The 16559-nt window shown below is 46.7% G+C and overlaps 1 protein-coding gene across 1 annotated transcript; it reads right to left on the reverse strand.

Moving 5' to 3' along the window:
- Positions 1-1775: 1775 nt before the first annotated feature.
- Positions 1776-9087, reverse strand: LOC108921480 (LIM/homeobox protein Lhx1-like). The gene is made up of 6 exons (XM_029249400.1): positions 8876-9087; positions 8322-8774; positions 6791-7014; positions 5614-5894; positions 3443-3614; positions 1776-2361 (listed from the first exon to the last, which is right to left on the reverse strand). The coding sequence occupies exons 2-6, from the start codon at positions 8489-8491 to the stop codon at positions 1988-1990; spliced, it is 1221 nt and encodes a 406-aa protein (XP_029105233.1). The 5' UTR covers positions 8492-8774; positions 8876-9087; the 3' UTR covers positions 1776-1987.
- Positions 9088-16559: the final 7472 nt, after the last annotated feature.

The following is a 16559-nucleotide window of genomic DNA, read 5'->3' on the forward strand; positions in this document are numbered from 1 at the left end:
CTCTGACTTTGCATCCCTTGAAGACTGTAGAAAGTCTGGTGTCAAAATACCTTGAATGGTCAGGACAGCAGTGGAGTAGACTTTGCTGTCATTTATCTGCTGAACAAAGCCAACTCTACTTGGAAAAGGCATGCAGCACTGTAAGTATCATGTTATTTCATTTCACCAGTGTGCTCGCCACCATAATACCTGGGCTCTTGGAAGAGGAGCTTCAGTCAGTGCAGGTGGATCCTGGGTTATGGACTACCTATCTGGTGGACCAGAATTTTTGAAGTTCCCCAGTTGCTCAAGGGATGGTCTTGGCTCCCTTATTCACCCTCTACATCATGTACTATCATCTGGAGATGTTCTAAGATGATGTAGCAGTAGCTGGGACTCAGGGACAGGCAGGAGGAGGAATACAGAGGCTTGTTGAAGGACTTTGTTGACTGGTCCAAACTGAACCACCTAGAGCTTAACACTTGAAAGAATAAGGAGATGGTGGCAGACTTCAGGAGGTCCAAGAGTCCTTTGAGTCCAGTTAGTAGTGATGAAGTGGAGGTTGTGGGGATTTTAGTACTTTGTGGGTGACCTTGTACAACCTGCTGGAGCAAGCATGTAAAACTGAGGCTCTTTATAAGAAAGGACAGTAACCTTTCCATTCTGAGGAGGCGCAGGTCACAGATGCAGATGTTCTACCAGTGTAACGGGTGAAGTCTTCCGTGCTGTTGTATGTTGAGCCGATGGCATGTTCACATGTGATGACAGCAGGCTAAAGAAGATTGGCACCATCAGGGGAGTTGGGCTGGACTCTAGAGGAAGAGGTGCAGTCACTCTCACCATCTACACACCACAGGACCAGGTCATTCCAGCCAATGGCCTTCAGGCTCTTTAATCCGTCCCTTCGCTGCCGGAGAAGAGACCTCCTATTGTCAGAGTAACACTAATCTGTCTGGTTTTTCTTCTTTTTGTTTGCACTCTTTTATACCTGTGTAAAATATATTTATTCCAGTGTCCAATTCTCTCACCCCTTCCTTGTTCGTATGTTTCTGTTGCCATGACGTCGAGATGAAAAGAGTGGTCCAGAACATATCCTGGAAGCACAGGGCACAAAGCAGGGTACTCATCACCAATTTTCTGTCCATAACAGACACATTGTGAACTGGTTATTGATGCCAAGGGAGGGGTGTGTTTAAGTGTATATTTCAGCGCTGATACATTACCAGAACTAAAATCACCTTTTGGCTCAAAATACAGCTTATTGGTCCAAAGGGCTGACACATAAACACATGCGATTTAGATTGTGCTTCCAATACTTTAAGACATTTTAATATTAATTGTGCTTTTTTTTTTTTTTAAATTAATTTATTTTATTTTTTGTAGGCATTTCACTTTTTTGAAAACACATTATGCACAAAAGCGACCCAGGGCCTGAAAGGACCTTGATTTCCCGCAGGTTATAAACAGAATCCGTACAAATGTTTGTTTGGCTGCTTTTCATCTGAAGCAAGAGGCTGTAAAACACGGCTGATTTCCAGCGTCCTGAACTTGAACGAGTAAACAGTCGACTGTGTCAGAATCCTGTTACATTCACATGTAGAATCAATTTAACATTCAAGCTCCTTTCTGTTAAATAAAGGTTTTTGGTCCATCCAGTCCATACAGACATGAGAAGGGAAATATTTTTGGCATCCAAAAGCACTGAGTGATCTCGTGTACTGGGGGCGGGGGGGAGTTTCCTCACCACCTGCCTACAGGTCTCTCTCGGTAACATCTTCAACGGTCAAAGTGACAGGTCCGACGTCCCACCCGTCAGTTAGCGTGAGTTTGCTGCCATGGTAACGGCTGTTCCATTCCATACCCGTCTTTTTGCTGACAAAATTATACTGAGGAAATAAATACAATAAATACATAAACGGACAAATAATTTAATAAATAAGGTGAGGGTAAAGTGATGCCCCTGCCTTCATCTTCTTGAGTCTAGCCCCACCCCTCTCCCCCCCCTTGGCTACCACACGCTGCCTTCGCTCATTTCCGAGGTGGGGTGGGACAGGGGACCGAACCCGGTGGCACCACCCAAGGACAGTGAGGTGAACGACACATTGGGGGCGGAGCCAGAGGCGGGGCCGGGCTCGAAGGCTTCGGAGGGGGTGTTGCGAAGGGGCTCGGGGCTGGGCGAGTCCCCCGGCTGATGAGCCAGGAGGTCCGAGTAGCGCTGTCCCTCCCCGGGCTGGTGGTGCTCCGATCCCACCCCCGGGTTCTCGCTGTGGCCTGGGGAGGGTACGAAGCTCAGTTCACAGGGAGTCTGCCCAAGTACGGGGGGACGGCCCTGGGGGAAGTAATTGTAGTTGGTCCCAACACTGTAGTAATCACCACGGTAATCTGTGGGAAGAACGCAGCAAATGGGATTAAGATATTGAAGGAATTGTGAAGGAAAAATAACATTTAAAGTTGAATTTACAGCCATAAGCTCTGCTAGAAGTTCATCAAATTCCCACTGACTGCTGTAGCGCTTTTTGTCGAGGTAGTAACCTTGAATTTACAGTAAAGTTTACCCAACTGTACCAGGAGGTAAATCAGTGTAAGTACCTTTAATGTAAAGGCCTAACAGTGGGGCTGTATGTAGTGCAGTGGTTAGTACTGACACCTCTGGACTCACAGGTTTGAGTCCCACCTCCTGCTGTAGTACACTTGATTACAGTATTTACCCTGAATTGCTGCAGTAAAAATTATGCAGTTGCATAAATGGGTAAGTCACTGTAAGTTGGAGGAAAGCATTAGAAAAATGCATTAAAATAGCTTTACTAGAAGTTTCTCCTGGACTGGTCATGTCTCCAGTGAGCACCTGTCCTCTGTCTTTTTCCTGACCAGGCTGGAGTTAGGAAAGGGGGACAGCTCTGCTCTTCCCACAAGGAACCCTTGAACCCAGAGCTTTGCTCCCTAGACCCCCGGACCCTTGTCCGTACTGTATATTCCCAGAACGCCATCCAAGGCCATCGGTGCCGACCCTCTCCCTGTTTGCGGTACGAGGGTTCGAGCTCCTCTGGTGCCACAGAAATGACTGTGTCAATGTGCCTTTACACTTCATAATCAATCTGCGGGCGTATAACTCTGGGCTGTAAACCCACAACCACCCGAGGAAACCCCTGTGGCCATAGTTCTAGAAGTGTACTTTCCCAGCTGTGTTACACTTCTTTTGACTTCTCTCAAGTCACTGACGGATAATTGCTATAATAATAATAATAATAATGTATTGAGCTAGAAGTCTCCGTTTTACAAAGGAACATATACAGCAAGATTTTTTACTCTTATCAACTCAGCGTAAGGACCCCGATCAAGGGCACTACAGCAGAGTCACGTTCGAACCCAGGACCTTCAGTCTACCAGACGACCGCCCTCCTGTCGTTGGCTGTGACGTCGTTCTGTTTCACAAAACCCCTGTGCTCCGCCGTGACTCTCTCACCCCCGTAGTACGGGAAGAGCCCGTTCGGGATCGGCTCCCCGGCCTCCAGTCGCCCCGCGAGCGCGAGCGCACGCATCCGCCGCGGGCTCCGCAGCAGCGCGTGCCGCCGCGCGCCGAGAGCACTCAGCTGCTTCATGCGCCGCTCCTTGGACCGCCGGTTCTGGAACCACACCTGAATGACAATAATAGTCACTGTTATTTAGGCCAAACTGAGAAGCAACAGTTAGTATAGTGGCTTTCCAGTTTATAGAACTGGGTCATTTCTACTGTACCACTAGGGTAAGTACCATGATCAGCTGTACTGCAGCAGGAGGTGGGATTCTAAGCTGAGTTCTTGGAGTGGAAGGCGGCAGCACTAACCACTATGTCGCCTGGTGACTTTTCAGTATTAATAATAATAATAATAATAATAAAAATAATAATAAATGTAGGTATCTTCAAAAACGCATGAAACTCGTTACACAACTCATATCTATTTTATACCAGAGGTGAGTCCTGCACTGGACGGGTGAAGAACCAGCGCTACCCCCTGTGTCACCTCGCCGTCCTTTATATTCTCTACAGTTACAGTTACATTTACATGTTTTCATTCAGCAGATGCTTTTCTCCAAAGCGAAGTACATCCCATAGAAAATACAATGTGTTCATTACATTAGGAGAAAGAGACATAGTTGCAGATGTGTGACTCTTAAGTAGAGTTTGTTTCCTTCACCATATGAACCAATGTTCATCATACGAGCAGCTGTATAAAACTTTACCAGAATATCGACAATTCCTAATCATTTTCCTAGTAGATTTTTTTTTTTTTTTTCCGAGATAACAGGTTAAGTCCATGTGGGCTAATTCTACAGTCTGAGAACAACTGAATGAGTCTGATAAATATGCGAATACAAATTTGCTTCGGGTAGGGACAGTTCTGTTGGACGATCGCGGCATCTATATATACTGTATATATTACTATTAAACGCGGGAAATAACAAGCGTAAAGCTCACGAGCCGAACAAGCGCAAGTGTCCAAGTGTCACTCTGGGGAGCCGTGGGCTTTAGGTGGGTGGGTTCCGACCTCACCGCGATCATCCTTTATAACCCACAGTTTTCAAAGGAGAACTACAGGGAAATAGGAGCAGATAATATGTGCATTATTAAACTCCTTATTATATTATTTTCATACAGTCACAACTTTTCCTTCTTAAACCTTTCCGGGAGATTCGCCGTTTTAACGCTGACTGGACGCTATATCCATTTAACAAATTAGTTATTATAGTAATTTAAAATAAATACATTAAAACACTCACATTGAGACATTTATAAAAGTTTTCAATTATGCTCGTAATTTTCTAAGTCGGATTTCTCCTATCACCGCCGTTTATACCAGTGCGCAGGTTAATAACGTAGGACAAATTCTAAATTATTATTATTATTATAACTACTGATCATTATACCGCGTAAAATATCTATATGCATTAACTGGTTCGGTATTACAAATAAACGGAGAGTGATAAATACAAATGTGGATACATTTAAGAGCAAATCCATTACTGATCTTTTTATCCTCGTCCTGAACTCGTGCGTTCATTATTAGCATTATTGATTCATTATTAGTTCATTACTAATTCATTGTCAGTTTATTACCAGAACATTACTAATTCATTATGAGTTCATTATTATCATTTCATTATTTTCCCATTATCGGTTCATTAAGACCGGGACCCTGCATTGGGCAAAGCGGTTATTGATAATGGATGGATACCGCGTTCTTACTGCATTATAGCTACACATTTACATTTAATATTTTCACTGACATGATTTTTCTCCAAAGCAACATGCAGTGTTAAGGTCTTTCCAGTGATTTGCCAGTTTATACAGCAGGGTAATTTTTACTGCATCAATTCAATGTATGTACCATCACTAAGGTACTGCAGCAGCAGGTGTCACTCGGACTTGGTCTTGGGTCCTTGAAGGAGGCGGCAGCTTTAATCACTCCGTCACTTGCCCCCCACAGTGAGAGTGACACGTGAACTCGGTATTAGTTCATTAACGGTTAATTATTAGTTCATCACTTTATCGCTTTATTACTAATCCATAAAACTTGGGCTCGCTGTCGATGTTGCTGTATTAATTATTGGCTCATTACTTCCAGTTCGTTATTCTTGAACGTGATGAAGAAGCACCTGGATGACGCGCATGCTGAGGCCGGTTTCCTGCGCGAGCTGCTCGCGCGCGTGCCTCGTGGGCTTCGGCGTGGTGGCGAACGCGGCCCGCAGGGTCTCGAGCTGCTTGGCCTTGATGGTGGTGCGGGGTCCCCGGCGTTTGGCGCTCGCGCTCTGCTCCTCGTGCTCCGCGGCGGTTGCCTCTCTGTCCGACGGGGGGCCCGTTTCCGTCTCCGCGTCGGCGACCTCCTCCGGGGGCTCGCGGGAGTCCGGGGACGAGCTGGGGTCGCTGCACGCGGCCACTGGGCAGGACGATGGAAACACGCGAGATGAGGACCAATGGAACTAACTGGATTGACTGGATTGTTTTTTTTTTTTTTTTTAAATGCTGGAATTAAATAGTCATAGTATCTGGCTGATTAGTGTGAAATATTACACCGGTGTCATCATCGTCCGCGGATCCAACAGCCGCATATACAGTATCATGTTCAGAACATTTGGTGTGTCCCTTTTTTCAGTACATAAAACAGGCTGCTTCTTAGAACGGATCATTCAGGCTGAGAATGAAAAGTGGAAGTGATTTATGCGGCGTAAAACAAAGTCACGTGGGAAAGTGAAAGTGACGGGCTATAAAATCATGACCATGTCATACGAAACGTAAACTGTTAGGTACAGTTGGTCACAAACAAGAGGACCGTTAGAATGAGAACTGATTCACGAATGAATGCCAGTTATGGAGCATTTCCATCTAGGTGGACTCTAAATGTAGGATTTGCCGTCCTTGCTGGTCGTCATTTGACATCACAAATAACTTGAATCCATAGTTCAAAATATAAGTACACACACACACACATATTTTCTGAACCGCTTGTCCCATATGGGGTTGCGGGGAGCCGAAGCCTAACCCGGCAACACAGGGCGCAAGGCCGGAGGGGGAGGGGACACACCCAGGACGGGACACCAGTCCGTCGCAAGCAAGGCACCCCGAGCGGGACTCGAACCCAGACCCACCAGAGAGGAGGACCCGGCCAAACCCGCTGCGCCACCGCACCGCGAAAAACAGAATCGGGTATATTTATTATTTCGCAGTGAAAAAAAAAATGTTTGGCGCGTGCACGAGGTGTGGCGATTCAGTGGACTGAGCGTGTCCCCGTAAAGCGCGGGATTCTGAGGGACTGTCGACACTGCGTGCGCGTACCCGAGGGCAGGTTCGCGTCCTTCTCCGCGCCCCCGCTCAGGAAGTCCTCTCTGCACAGGAACCTGCCGTCGTCCAGCACGTAGAGCTCGTCCCCGGTGGACAGCTGCCGGTGGCACAGAACGCACGTGAAGCAGTGCAGGTGGAACACGCGGCTGCGCGCTCTGCGCACGAGCGCGCTCGGGGGGATGCCGAGGCCGCAGCGCGCGCACCGCGTGCCGAACAGCCTGAGGGGCGACAGCGCGGACCGCAGTGAGACACAATGGAACGAAAAGGAAACGGGACCAAAATGAGAGAGGAGCGTAAAGGACCAAAACTGGACTCAAACGTGAAGAAAACGAAGAGAAGAAATAAGCAAAATGAACACGATGAATTTCGGCAGCAACAACATAATAATAATAATAATGATACACAAAATGGAAATCAACAACAATAATAGCGAAAATGGAATCAAAATGAAACGACGACAAATACGACATATAATAATAGTATTAATAATTATAATAAGCAAAACTGAATCAAAATGAAACAACTCCGGCAATAATAATAATAATAATAATAATAATAATAATAAATAATAATAATAATAATAATAACCAAAATGGAATTCAAATTTAAAAAATGAACCAAATGAACCAACAATGAATGAAATGAACCAAACGCATCGAATAGTGGGAAGAACTGGTCAGAGGACAGAAGCAGGACACAATCTCATGAGGACATTAGAATAAACTCCACTGTAAAATAATTACAGAAAAAAAAAGGAGAAATGATTTGATCTGCAGCTGCCATTCGCAGCCTTCACCACCTATACTTTCACGTCATGTCGTTATTTTCTATTTTAATAATTTTATTTTTAGGAGCGCAATATTTAGTAAGAAATCATTTTCATATTTAGAAAGCATTGTTTTTATATTTTTTTTGTTTCAGAAAATTTTAAAAAATATTAACTGCCAGTATTACGAATTGCTATTAAAACAGGTCTCTACCCGAAGGTTTGATTTAGTATTTTTTCCCACAAAATATATGTGAAACACAGAGAAAATCTGCTTAAGTAAATTATATGTAAAGCCAGAAACTGTTACACATAGTAGCTGCGTAATAGTACTGTACAGTCAAGTTAATATAAAATATTTTACGTTAATTACGGTAATAATAATAGGGATTTATCTAATTTTTTTGCGTGTTCTGAAACATATAACGCGTAAAATAATTATCTATTAGATATGACAAATATTTCTGTATACCAGAATAGGCGTCAGAAAAGGTGTCTGTAGTGTGAAATTCCATAACTATAACAGAGTAGATACGCTTCTTATGCCATACCTAATATGAGTATTTTGCGGTTTGAATGAAAAATCTGAAATAATAATGTGACCATTAGGACACGAAGTATATAAATATGAATGATTATAAGAATTAATTTATATCTTATAGACTTTTTCATTGACAGCGCGGTTTTGAAATCCACTGGAATGTTTACATGGTAATCGCTGTTACTGGTTACTGGTTAGTACTGGGGCTTATGTCTCACCTGAAGAAGTCCTCCTTGCAGTAGAGCTTCCCGTCCCTGGAGAAGCACCTGTCCGTCAGGTGACACTGACACTCGCAGCACTGCACGCACGCCGCGTGCCACGCGCTATCCAGCACGTGCAGGAGGAAGCGGTCCAGGATGGGCCTCTCGCACCCGGCACACTGGACCATGGTCCCGGACTCGAACCCTCCCCTCCCTCCTCTTCCTCCTCCTGCTCCTCCTCTCAGCCTCCTCTTGGCGTTGCCTCCTCAGAGCCCCATCTCTGGCACGGACGCACGCGCACACCGCGCGCACCGCGCACCGGAGCGGATCCTTTCGGGCCGAGTTAAAGAAGGGCAAGAGAACCGCGGGACTCCGTGTCGTGCAGCAAAGTGTCCGCGCGCGGGGGCTTCCGTGCAGGTGGATTCCCCCCTCCAGCCAGGTGAGGTGTGCGCCAGCCGGAGCGCACGAACCCTAAAGGTGGGAAAAGACAGTGGTGAGACTAGTGGCGGCTCCGCAGAAAGCCATTTATTCAATCAATAAAGTGTCAATAAGTACAGAATATTAATAAATACCGCGCAAATGAATGCAGTCACTCGGTCCAGATGAGCATCCGCAGTGTCAGCAGAAAAAAAGGAGACTCCGAGGTTACAACACCTGTATCTCTCCGCCGTGAGATCATACAAATGAAACGAGATCAGTTTATGACATCAAAGGATCCTTTCCTCGTGCTTCTGCTGGACTCCTCCTCCCGAACAGTCCGGGTCCGAGGGGTTCCGTGGGGTCCAGTCTCGGCTGCGCTCTGCATCTTCCCGAAGGATGCCGGAGGAGAAAGCCTTATTCGCAGATCCGTGACGTCACGCGGGACCGGAGCCAATCAGCACTCCGGGGCTTGTCCGAGCCCCTCCCACTGAACTCCACCGGACCCCAGAAATGGACCGCGGACCTTTGGCTGTGAAACAACACGGTTCGCAGGTAAGCATGGAGGCGGGTGGCGCACAGCGCAGCTCCTCTTGGGTTACGCGCGGTGAAACTGGTGAGGTGGAGCGCAGTTCTCTCCTGCTCCTGCTGGATAATCGATGAAAAGCCAAGGTTCTCCAGAACCTATGATTGGGAGCACATGGTCAGATGAACACTGATGAATGGGAAAAACGCTGCGTTTCATACACTCATCTCCAACAACATGATCAGAGGAGCGGTTTGTTCAGAGGGAATATTTCCTTGTGAAACGATAAACATAAAGCACGTGACACGATTCAGTCGGATTTCACCGTATAACGGGAATATTTTTCCATAGGAAATAATGGAAACCGACGTTAACGGGACGTAAATCATTTGATGCTAAAAGCCCTTATCAGTAGGTGCCCTAATGATTAATATTAAAAATAAAATTGCAAAGTTTTCAGTTGAATTCTTCTTCTTCTTCTTCTTCTTCTTCTTCTTCTTCTTATTATTATTATTATTATTATTATCATTATTATTATTATTATTGTTGTTGTTATTATTGACATGTCTGTGATTATAATAAATAAATATAACTCAAAATATTAACTGGTCAATATCTTGTACACTTATTATTCAGTTGTAACTGTATTACTATACACTTATTATTACACGTTGAAGAATCTACATTAGATAGCAATGTAGAAATGTGCATAATTTTTGCATCATTTTCATTTGTGATCCAGATATTAATTCACATTTGACAGGAGTATTACCATGAAGTAAAACAAAGGGAGAACATTACTGCGGAGCATAACACTGCTGGAGTAAATAGTGAACTTGCAGTCAGAAAACATTTGAAAAAAGTACAGAATGTTAATTAAAAGATGAACTTCGACAAACTGTTTGGGTAACATCATTACGCACACACACGCACACACACAAATACCCAGAGTACAATAGCACAATATAATGAAAAACTATTAAAACTTTGATAATTATACTCTAACAGGTGGAGGAACCTTCACCTTCTCTCTTCCCTTTTTGTCTTCCATACGCATGTCAGAAATGTCAGACTCAGGTATTCATCTTGTTTCCACCTCTTGAACTCATGTTCACCGTTGTCACCTTCCAGGCCCCATTTGTACCTATTTATGCAGATGTGTGTGGAGGAGAAGATCCCACCTTTGGAAACACATGGATTTATAATTACCCATAGAGCAGTACAGTGATGCTCACCTCGTCTTCCCAGGTGTAAGGTGTTCACTCCCATCCTGCAGGCCTGAAAAACACTGATACATCTTGAAGTGGTGAACGAACTAGATCTGTGTTCGCAGGTCAGACCGCAGGAGAGATCTTGTTTCTGTACCCAGAAAAAGGTACTTAACCTGAATTGCTTCAGTAAAAATATCCAGTAGAATAAATGGAGAAAATGTCAAATCTGATAAAACTGTCAGAGGAAGTTAATTAGATTTGGTGCGAAACTATATCAGTATCAGGTCACGCTGAAGACTCATGGTACTGTTGACACTCCGTTGCTCCAGTTCAGAAAGCAACACATCTGGGTTTAGAACTCATTTACATTTCGATATTTGTCAGACATTTCTCTCCAAAGTGATGTATAACTCAGTATAAATAAAAGTGCATCAACAGTAGATGAAGAGCTTTAGAAACAGACAGAGGATTATTGACATGCAGCTTGTCTGTCTGATACCACCATGTTGCTGGCTCACATCCCTCAAGTATCTGCCTGTAGAAGTGAAATCGAAATAGCAAATACATAGATAATCATAGTTGGACTCAAGGTGTTTGACTCATTTATGTGGCTATCAGGAGAGAATAACTGGTGGGAGGGATTCAGCAGCTCTGAGGGACAGAAGGTATGTTTGTTCCACCACATCGGGGCCAAAACCAAGAGGTGACAGACTTCTGATTTTGGAACCACTTAGAAGCCATAAATGGAGGAGCACAGAGTTCTTGTTGATGTGCAGGGACCAATCGGCTGATTTGGTGGTGTGAGCTGCGGCACGCCGTCACTAGAGATGTCCACGGTGGCGCCAGAATGGCCTGTCCATGTCCTGTTGGCGCTTTGTTCTCCTGTCCCTGCAGTGATCATCTCAAAGACGGAACCTGTCGCCAAAGACCACCGCTCTTTGTGTGAGCCAGCCATGGTGGTCTTATCAGCATGGAAACCTTGAGAAAGGGAGACGCAGTAGAAACTTTTATCTGTAATGTGCAGCAAAGATAGTCTGACACGTGGAGGGAATGGATAGAAACTGGAGGTTGATGTCTGTTTGTTCGGCTGCTTCGCCGAATATCAGGCTACACATTGATTGCCCTCATCCTCAAACATTCATCTCTGCCCATCTTTGGGACATGAGGGATTTTTTGAGGAACGGGGGGTTAAAAAAGAACATTGGTCGGTAACAAGTCCAACACTGTACCTACAACCTACAAGACAGTAAAAGGGTCTGAACCTTGATACCTAGAGGACCTGATCACTCCCTAATCCCTAGCAAGAGGTTTGTACTTCTCCATATCTGGCTGCTTGGTGGTCCCATTCAGAAGGGGTCCAACATCAAAAGTCTGTAGGCTCTCAGTTTTGGCGCCAATGTGGTTGAATAGACTCCCTCTGTCCCTCGGAGCTGCTGAATCCCTCCATTTAAAAAGGTATCAGAACGCATCTCTTTCGCAACCGTTTCTCTCCTGATCTCCTGACAGCTACGTAAACTTGCATCATCTGTCACAATCAAATCTGTGTGTCCTGTCAGTTCTTGAGCAGTTACCCATGTAATGTATCAAAATCTGCGGTATTGAACAAGCTTGCTTTCAACAATTGTATGTGTATCTAAAACTCTTTGTTAGTAAAATGCACTTTTGTTTACTCTGAGTCATACATCATTTTGGAGAAAACTGTAAATTGGAGAACAGAGACTGAGAGGAACAATGATAAACGTTCTGGCTTTGGGGACATGTTTCATGTAGCTATGTGGTCAAATCCCAGTCCACGTTTCTTCGTTGTTTCTCTGGTGTTCTTGTAGGAATGGCTCCGTTGCTCGTTTTTGTCCTGCCCGAGCTGTCCAGCCCTCAGATGCTGAATTCTTTGCGCATGAGGAAAAAGAGTTGAGGCCTTGTGCTCAAGACCGTGTTTCGGCTGTCATGTACAGCTGGCTGTAAAACTTGTAAAATCAGCAGACCGCGGCGTGAACTGTGTCATTTACCCATCTCCCTCACCTCTGAAATCTTACACTGTGAGTTGAGATTTTAGGCCATTGGTACTAAGTAGGATTTGGTTTCTTCTGCGACCAGAAATCTGTTTTGTTTTAAAATCCAACTGATACGCAATCAATGAAAGATTAATAATGCAGACGTCCATCGGTTCATTTGCTGGTTAGTTTTGGCTGTGGGTACAATAATAAATCATTTCTATCGCTATCATTTCTTTGTCATTTTTATTAACCTCGCACTGCATTAAAATTAAAACAAATTTTAAATTACAACAAATTTAATGAAAATAAGAGGGGGTGCGGTGGCGCAGTGGGTTGGACCGGGTCCTGCTCTCCGGTGGGTCTGGGGTTCAAGTCCTGCTTGGGGTGCCTTGTGATGGACTGGCTTCCCGTCCTGGGTGTGTCCCTTACGCCCTGTGTTGCCGGGTTAGGCTCCGGTTCCCCGCGACCCCGTATGGGACAAGCAGATCGGAAAGTGTGTGTGTGTGTGTGTGTGTGTGTGTGTGTGTTAATAAAAATACATAGTGTATACATAGTGTCCAATAGTCAGAGACCCAACTGCCAAAGTTGTGCTGTTTGGTTCCTTCACTTGGATCCTGTCATAAACCTGCCATTAGTTAGTGCTGAGGTCAAAGGTCATGGGAATAGGACGGGTTTTACCTTGTTTGCGGTAACAGCGGAACCTCTCATTTACACTTGCTAATTGTGGATAATTAACTCTAATGAGACAAAGAGGAACCCCTCCTGAGCCATCCTTGCGGAGCATCAGTTCACGTTCGCTCATCATAGCCAGTTAGTGGTGACAAAGTGCGGAAGACACACTGTTGTCCAGAGCTGGTGGACCCTGAAGTCCGTCCTGCCTTCTCACTGCCGGCGCGTCCGTTCTCTCGGAGCCACCGCCTCGTCCGAGAGTGCACGTGTCCTTATGAGGGACAGGGACTGGACCGGTGGGGTTTTCGGCTGCGCCAGCGGCAGGGTTGTTGTTTTTGTTTGGGTGGTTGCTGAGACAGTGTGTTGGACTGGAGAGGTGCTGGACAGTGGACAGGAGATGGATAGATAGATAGATAGATAGATAGATAGATAGATAGATAGATAGATAGATAGATGGGGTGGGGGGAACTCCTGGACCAGGGGGTTGGACAGGGCTGTAGCTCCAGGAACAGAGACTCCACGGCGGATGATGGATGCAGGCAGGGCGTCACGCCTTGCACATACACAAAGGAAATTAAAAGGCCATTTTGTCAAGTTGTAAAGGAGAAAAATGGCTGAAAGCATGCTGCCCCCCCCCCCCCCCCCATGCCCATCACCCCACCCCCCACCTTGACTTGTCAAGGCCATCGTCTCTTTGAAGAGCGGCCTTTACACACTTCCCCGTCACGCCCTCGTGGGTCTCGCTCCCACACCAGGGCTCGTGCGGTGTATCCATCTGCGGTCGTGCCACGCCGATCGCTCACACTTTCCGGAGACCCTGCTACGAGGGGCCGCGGTGGTGAGATGTTCCTCGACTGGAGCGCGACCCGCGCGAAAGACGCCGTTCAGAAACGTGTCTTTACGCCGAAGGCTGCCGCTCCAGGAACGGCGACGGCGTTCGTTGTTATTCGATTAGAGAGAAAGTTGAAAAGATGACCTTGATGAATTCGGGTCTTCCTACAAAGACACGCGCGCGAGCGCGCGCACGCACACACACACACACACACACACACACACACACACATTCACACGCATGGGTATTGTCTGCCTGCGAGGGTGGCGGCAGGGAGAGACGAAGGCGTCCCACAATTCCGTTTGGACGTGGAGACGGGCGGCAGTCTGTCGCTGGCGGACGGAGACGCACACCTGTCACGGTCACAAAGCCAAGAGCCGACGCCCCCCGAGCAAGCTGTGAAAGGGCCCCGCCCACTCTGACTGGAGTCACTCGCTTGTTTGTGTGTAATTTGCAAATCATTGACCTTCAATGTGAATTTAATTGACCAGGCAGCCCCCCTCCCCCCCCACACGCACGCACACCCCACCGTGAGCAGCTGACAGTGGCGGGCTGCCGGTGTGTGAACTGGAGCGGAGGTCAGGCCCTTTGGCATGGGAGGAGTGTGTGTGTGTGTGTTTCTGCCCGTTGCGCTACCGCCTGCAGCCAGTCAAAGTGAGCAGGCGGGGGGGGGGGGGGAGTGGTGTGATGACAGGGGGTGGAAATGGGAGCTGTTGTCACTTGTCACATCGCCACAGGGCAGCGAGGGCCGGCATATGGTGCGAGGAGAGACGGGTCCGAGCAGCACGGCCCCGTGGCCGAGCGCCGGTCGCACATGCTGGCATTCTCACACGGTTCACACCGTGCCACCACCTCCATCGCTCACAAGTGACGAGGCGTGTCGATCCTTCCTCCACTAGCTACGTATGGGGGTCCGGAGCCCTCTACGTACTGCCTGCTCTTGTTAGAGACGGGCTGCAAATTTTCCAAGATGCATATGTGTTTAGGGTTAATTTATCTTCAGTTAAACTCGATTCATTTACATATTTAGGAGACGCTTTTCTCCAAAGTGTTTCCAATAAACTTTCATGTTATGAGCCCACACCTTATTCACCGCGGTGACTTACACTGCTAGATACAGTACTTGCACTGGGTTACTCATCCAAACATCAGTGGAACACACACTCTCTGTCACTCATACACTATGGGGGAACCTGAACAGCATGTCTTTGGAGTGTGGGAGGAAACCAGAGCACCTGGAGGAAACCCACCCAGACACAGGGAGAACATGCAAACTCCACACAGACTGAGCGGGGATCAAATCCACGTCCTCTCCCACCACCCAGGCGCTGTGAGACAGCAGCGCTACTCGCTGTACCACCGTACCGCCCACTTCTCAGTTTTCTAAAGTTTGTCTGCGGTGGAGCAAACGACCCATGTTTATCCTCCAGGCGGAAACATGGCAGTAAGACGAACCCAAACGGAACAAGCGCGTGTTACCACTTTAATCCAACTGATTTCCACAGTGTTTACAGCTTGTGTCTGGTGTTCCTGAGTCTCGGTGATCAATAACAAGACGAGGAACGTTACACACGTTCATGCGATGAACCAGAACCAGAGTGTGTGGAGAGGACAGATTTTCAGTACTTTTAAATCACAGGTAGCCCTCAGTTTATGATGGGTTCTCCTTTCTGACGACACATTATTCATGTGAAAACAGTAAATAATATAGAACAATAATAATAGGAATACATTACAGTATTATATTTTCACGCATCAGTTATTTTCACTTTTGGGTTTTATTTTCTACTCTTTTGCTCTTAGACGTTACGACAAAACGTCGAGACTGGAAAAAAAATAAGTCGTAAGTCTGGGTGGTAATTAGTCTCGTATGTCGGAACTTGATGAACACCTGTATTTTTTTAATTGTAATGTTTCTTGACGTGAATTGAAAATTATGAAACAGAGTTCTCATGCAGATGTTTGCACATTTTAGCATGCGGCAGCACACACAGGCTTCCTTCTCACTGCCGCCATCTTTCCTGCAGATGGGGGTGTCGTTGATCCTCGGGTTCGAGCGGTCGAGCGCCGTGCCCCGGGTGAGCGCCGCTCCGCCTCCGCTGAGAGGGAGGGGTACGGGGCCTGGAGGCTGTCCTCCTGCTGCCGGGTTTCTGACTACTCCGTCGAAGCCTCGTCCTCCCGCCGTGCCCCACGCGCGCAGACCGTGGGGGTCCGAGGTGCCTGGAGTCACAGACAGATGGGAAGCTCACAATAGGCCTGTCACCTCCCCAAGCTGGTCCCCCGCACGCCCGATTGCCCCCCAAAGCCCGTGCAGTAATTTCTCCAAGCGTGGAGAGTCAGAAACCCCTGGTTGTGCTCTTTGGGGCCTTCACACGTAGATCTGAAGCGTTCTCGAACCCCAGATCTTTGAGGCCGAATGTGCGTCCACTTGATTCCAACTACATCCTCTCTGGAAAGTGTCTCCTCAGAGGAAGGCTCACAGTTTGGTGGTCGGCAGAGCTTCGGGAGTCACTTAGGTGGGCATTTGACTGGGACCCAAGTGCGAAAAGATGAGTCCAGCCAGATGATTTAAAAAAATACTTATGTGAGCGGAGTCACCACCTGGAT

The sequence above is a fragment of the Scleropages formosus genome, chromosome 25 (assembly GCF_900964775.1).
Source record: "Scleropages formosus chromosome 25, fSclFor1.1, whole genome shotgun sequence".
NCBI classification, from domain to species: domain Eukaryota; kingdom Metazoa; phylum Chordata; class Actinopteri; order Osteoglossiformes; family Osteoglossidae; genus Scleropages; species Scleropages formosus.

Excerpts from the sequence above, each read along its gene's own strand:
- LOC108921480 (XM_029249400.1), bottom strand. The coding sequence starts at position 8,491 with ATGGTCCAGTGTGCCGGGTGCGAGAGGCCCATCCTGGACCGCTTCCTC. Across the intron at positions 5,895-6,790 it reads GGACGCGAACCTGCCCTCGG|TGGCCGCGTGCAGCGACCCC; the intron begins GTACGCGCACGC and ends CGTCCTGCCCAG. Across the intron at positions 2,362-3,442 it reads GCTCTTCCCGTACTACGGGG|ATTACCGTGGTGATTACTAC; the intron begins GTGAGAGAGTCA and ends TTCTTCCCACAG.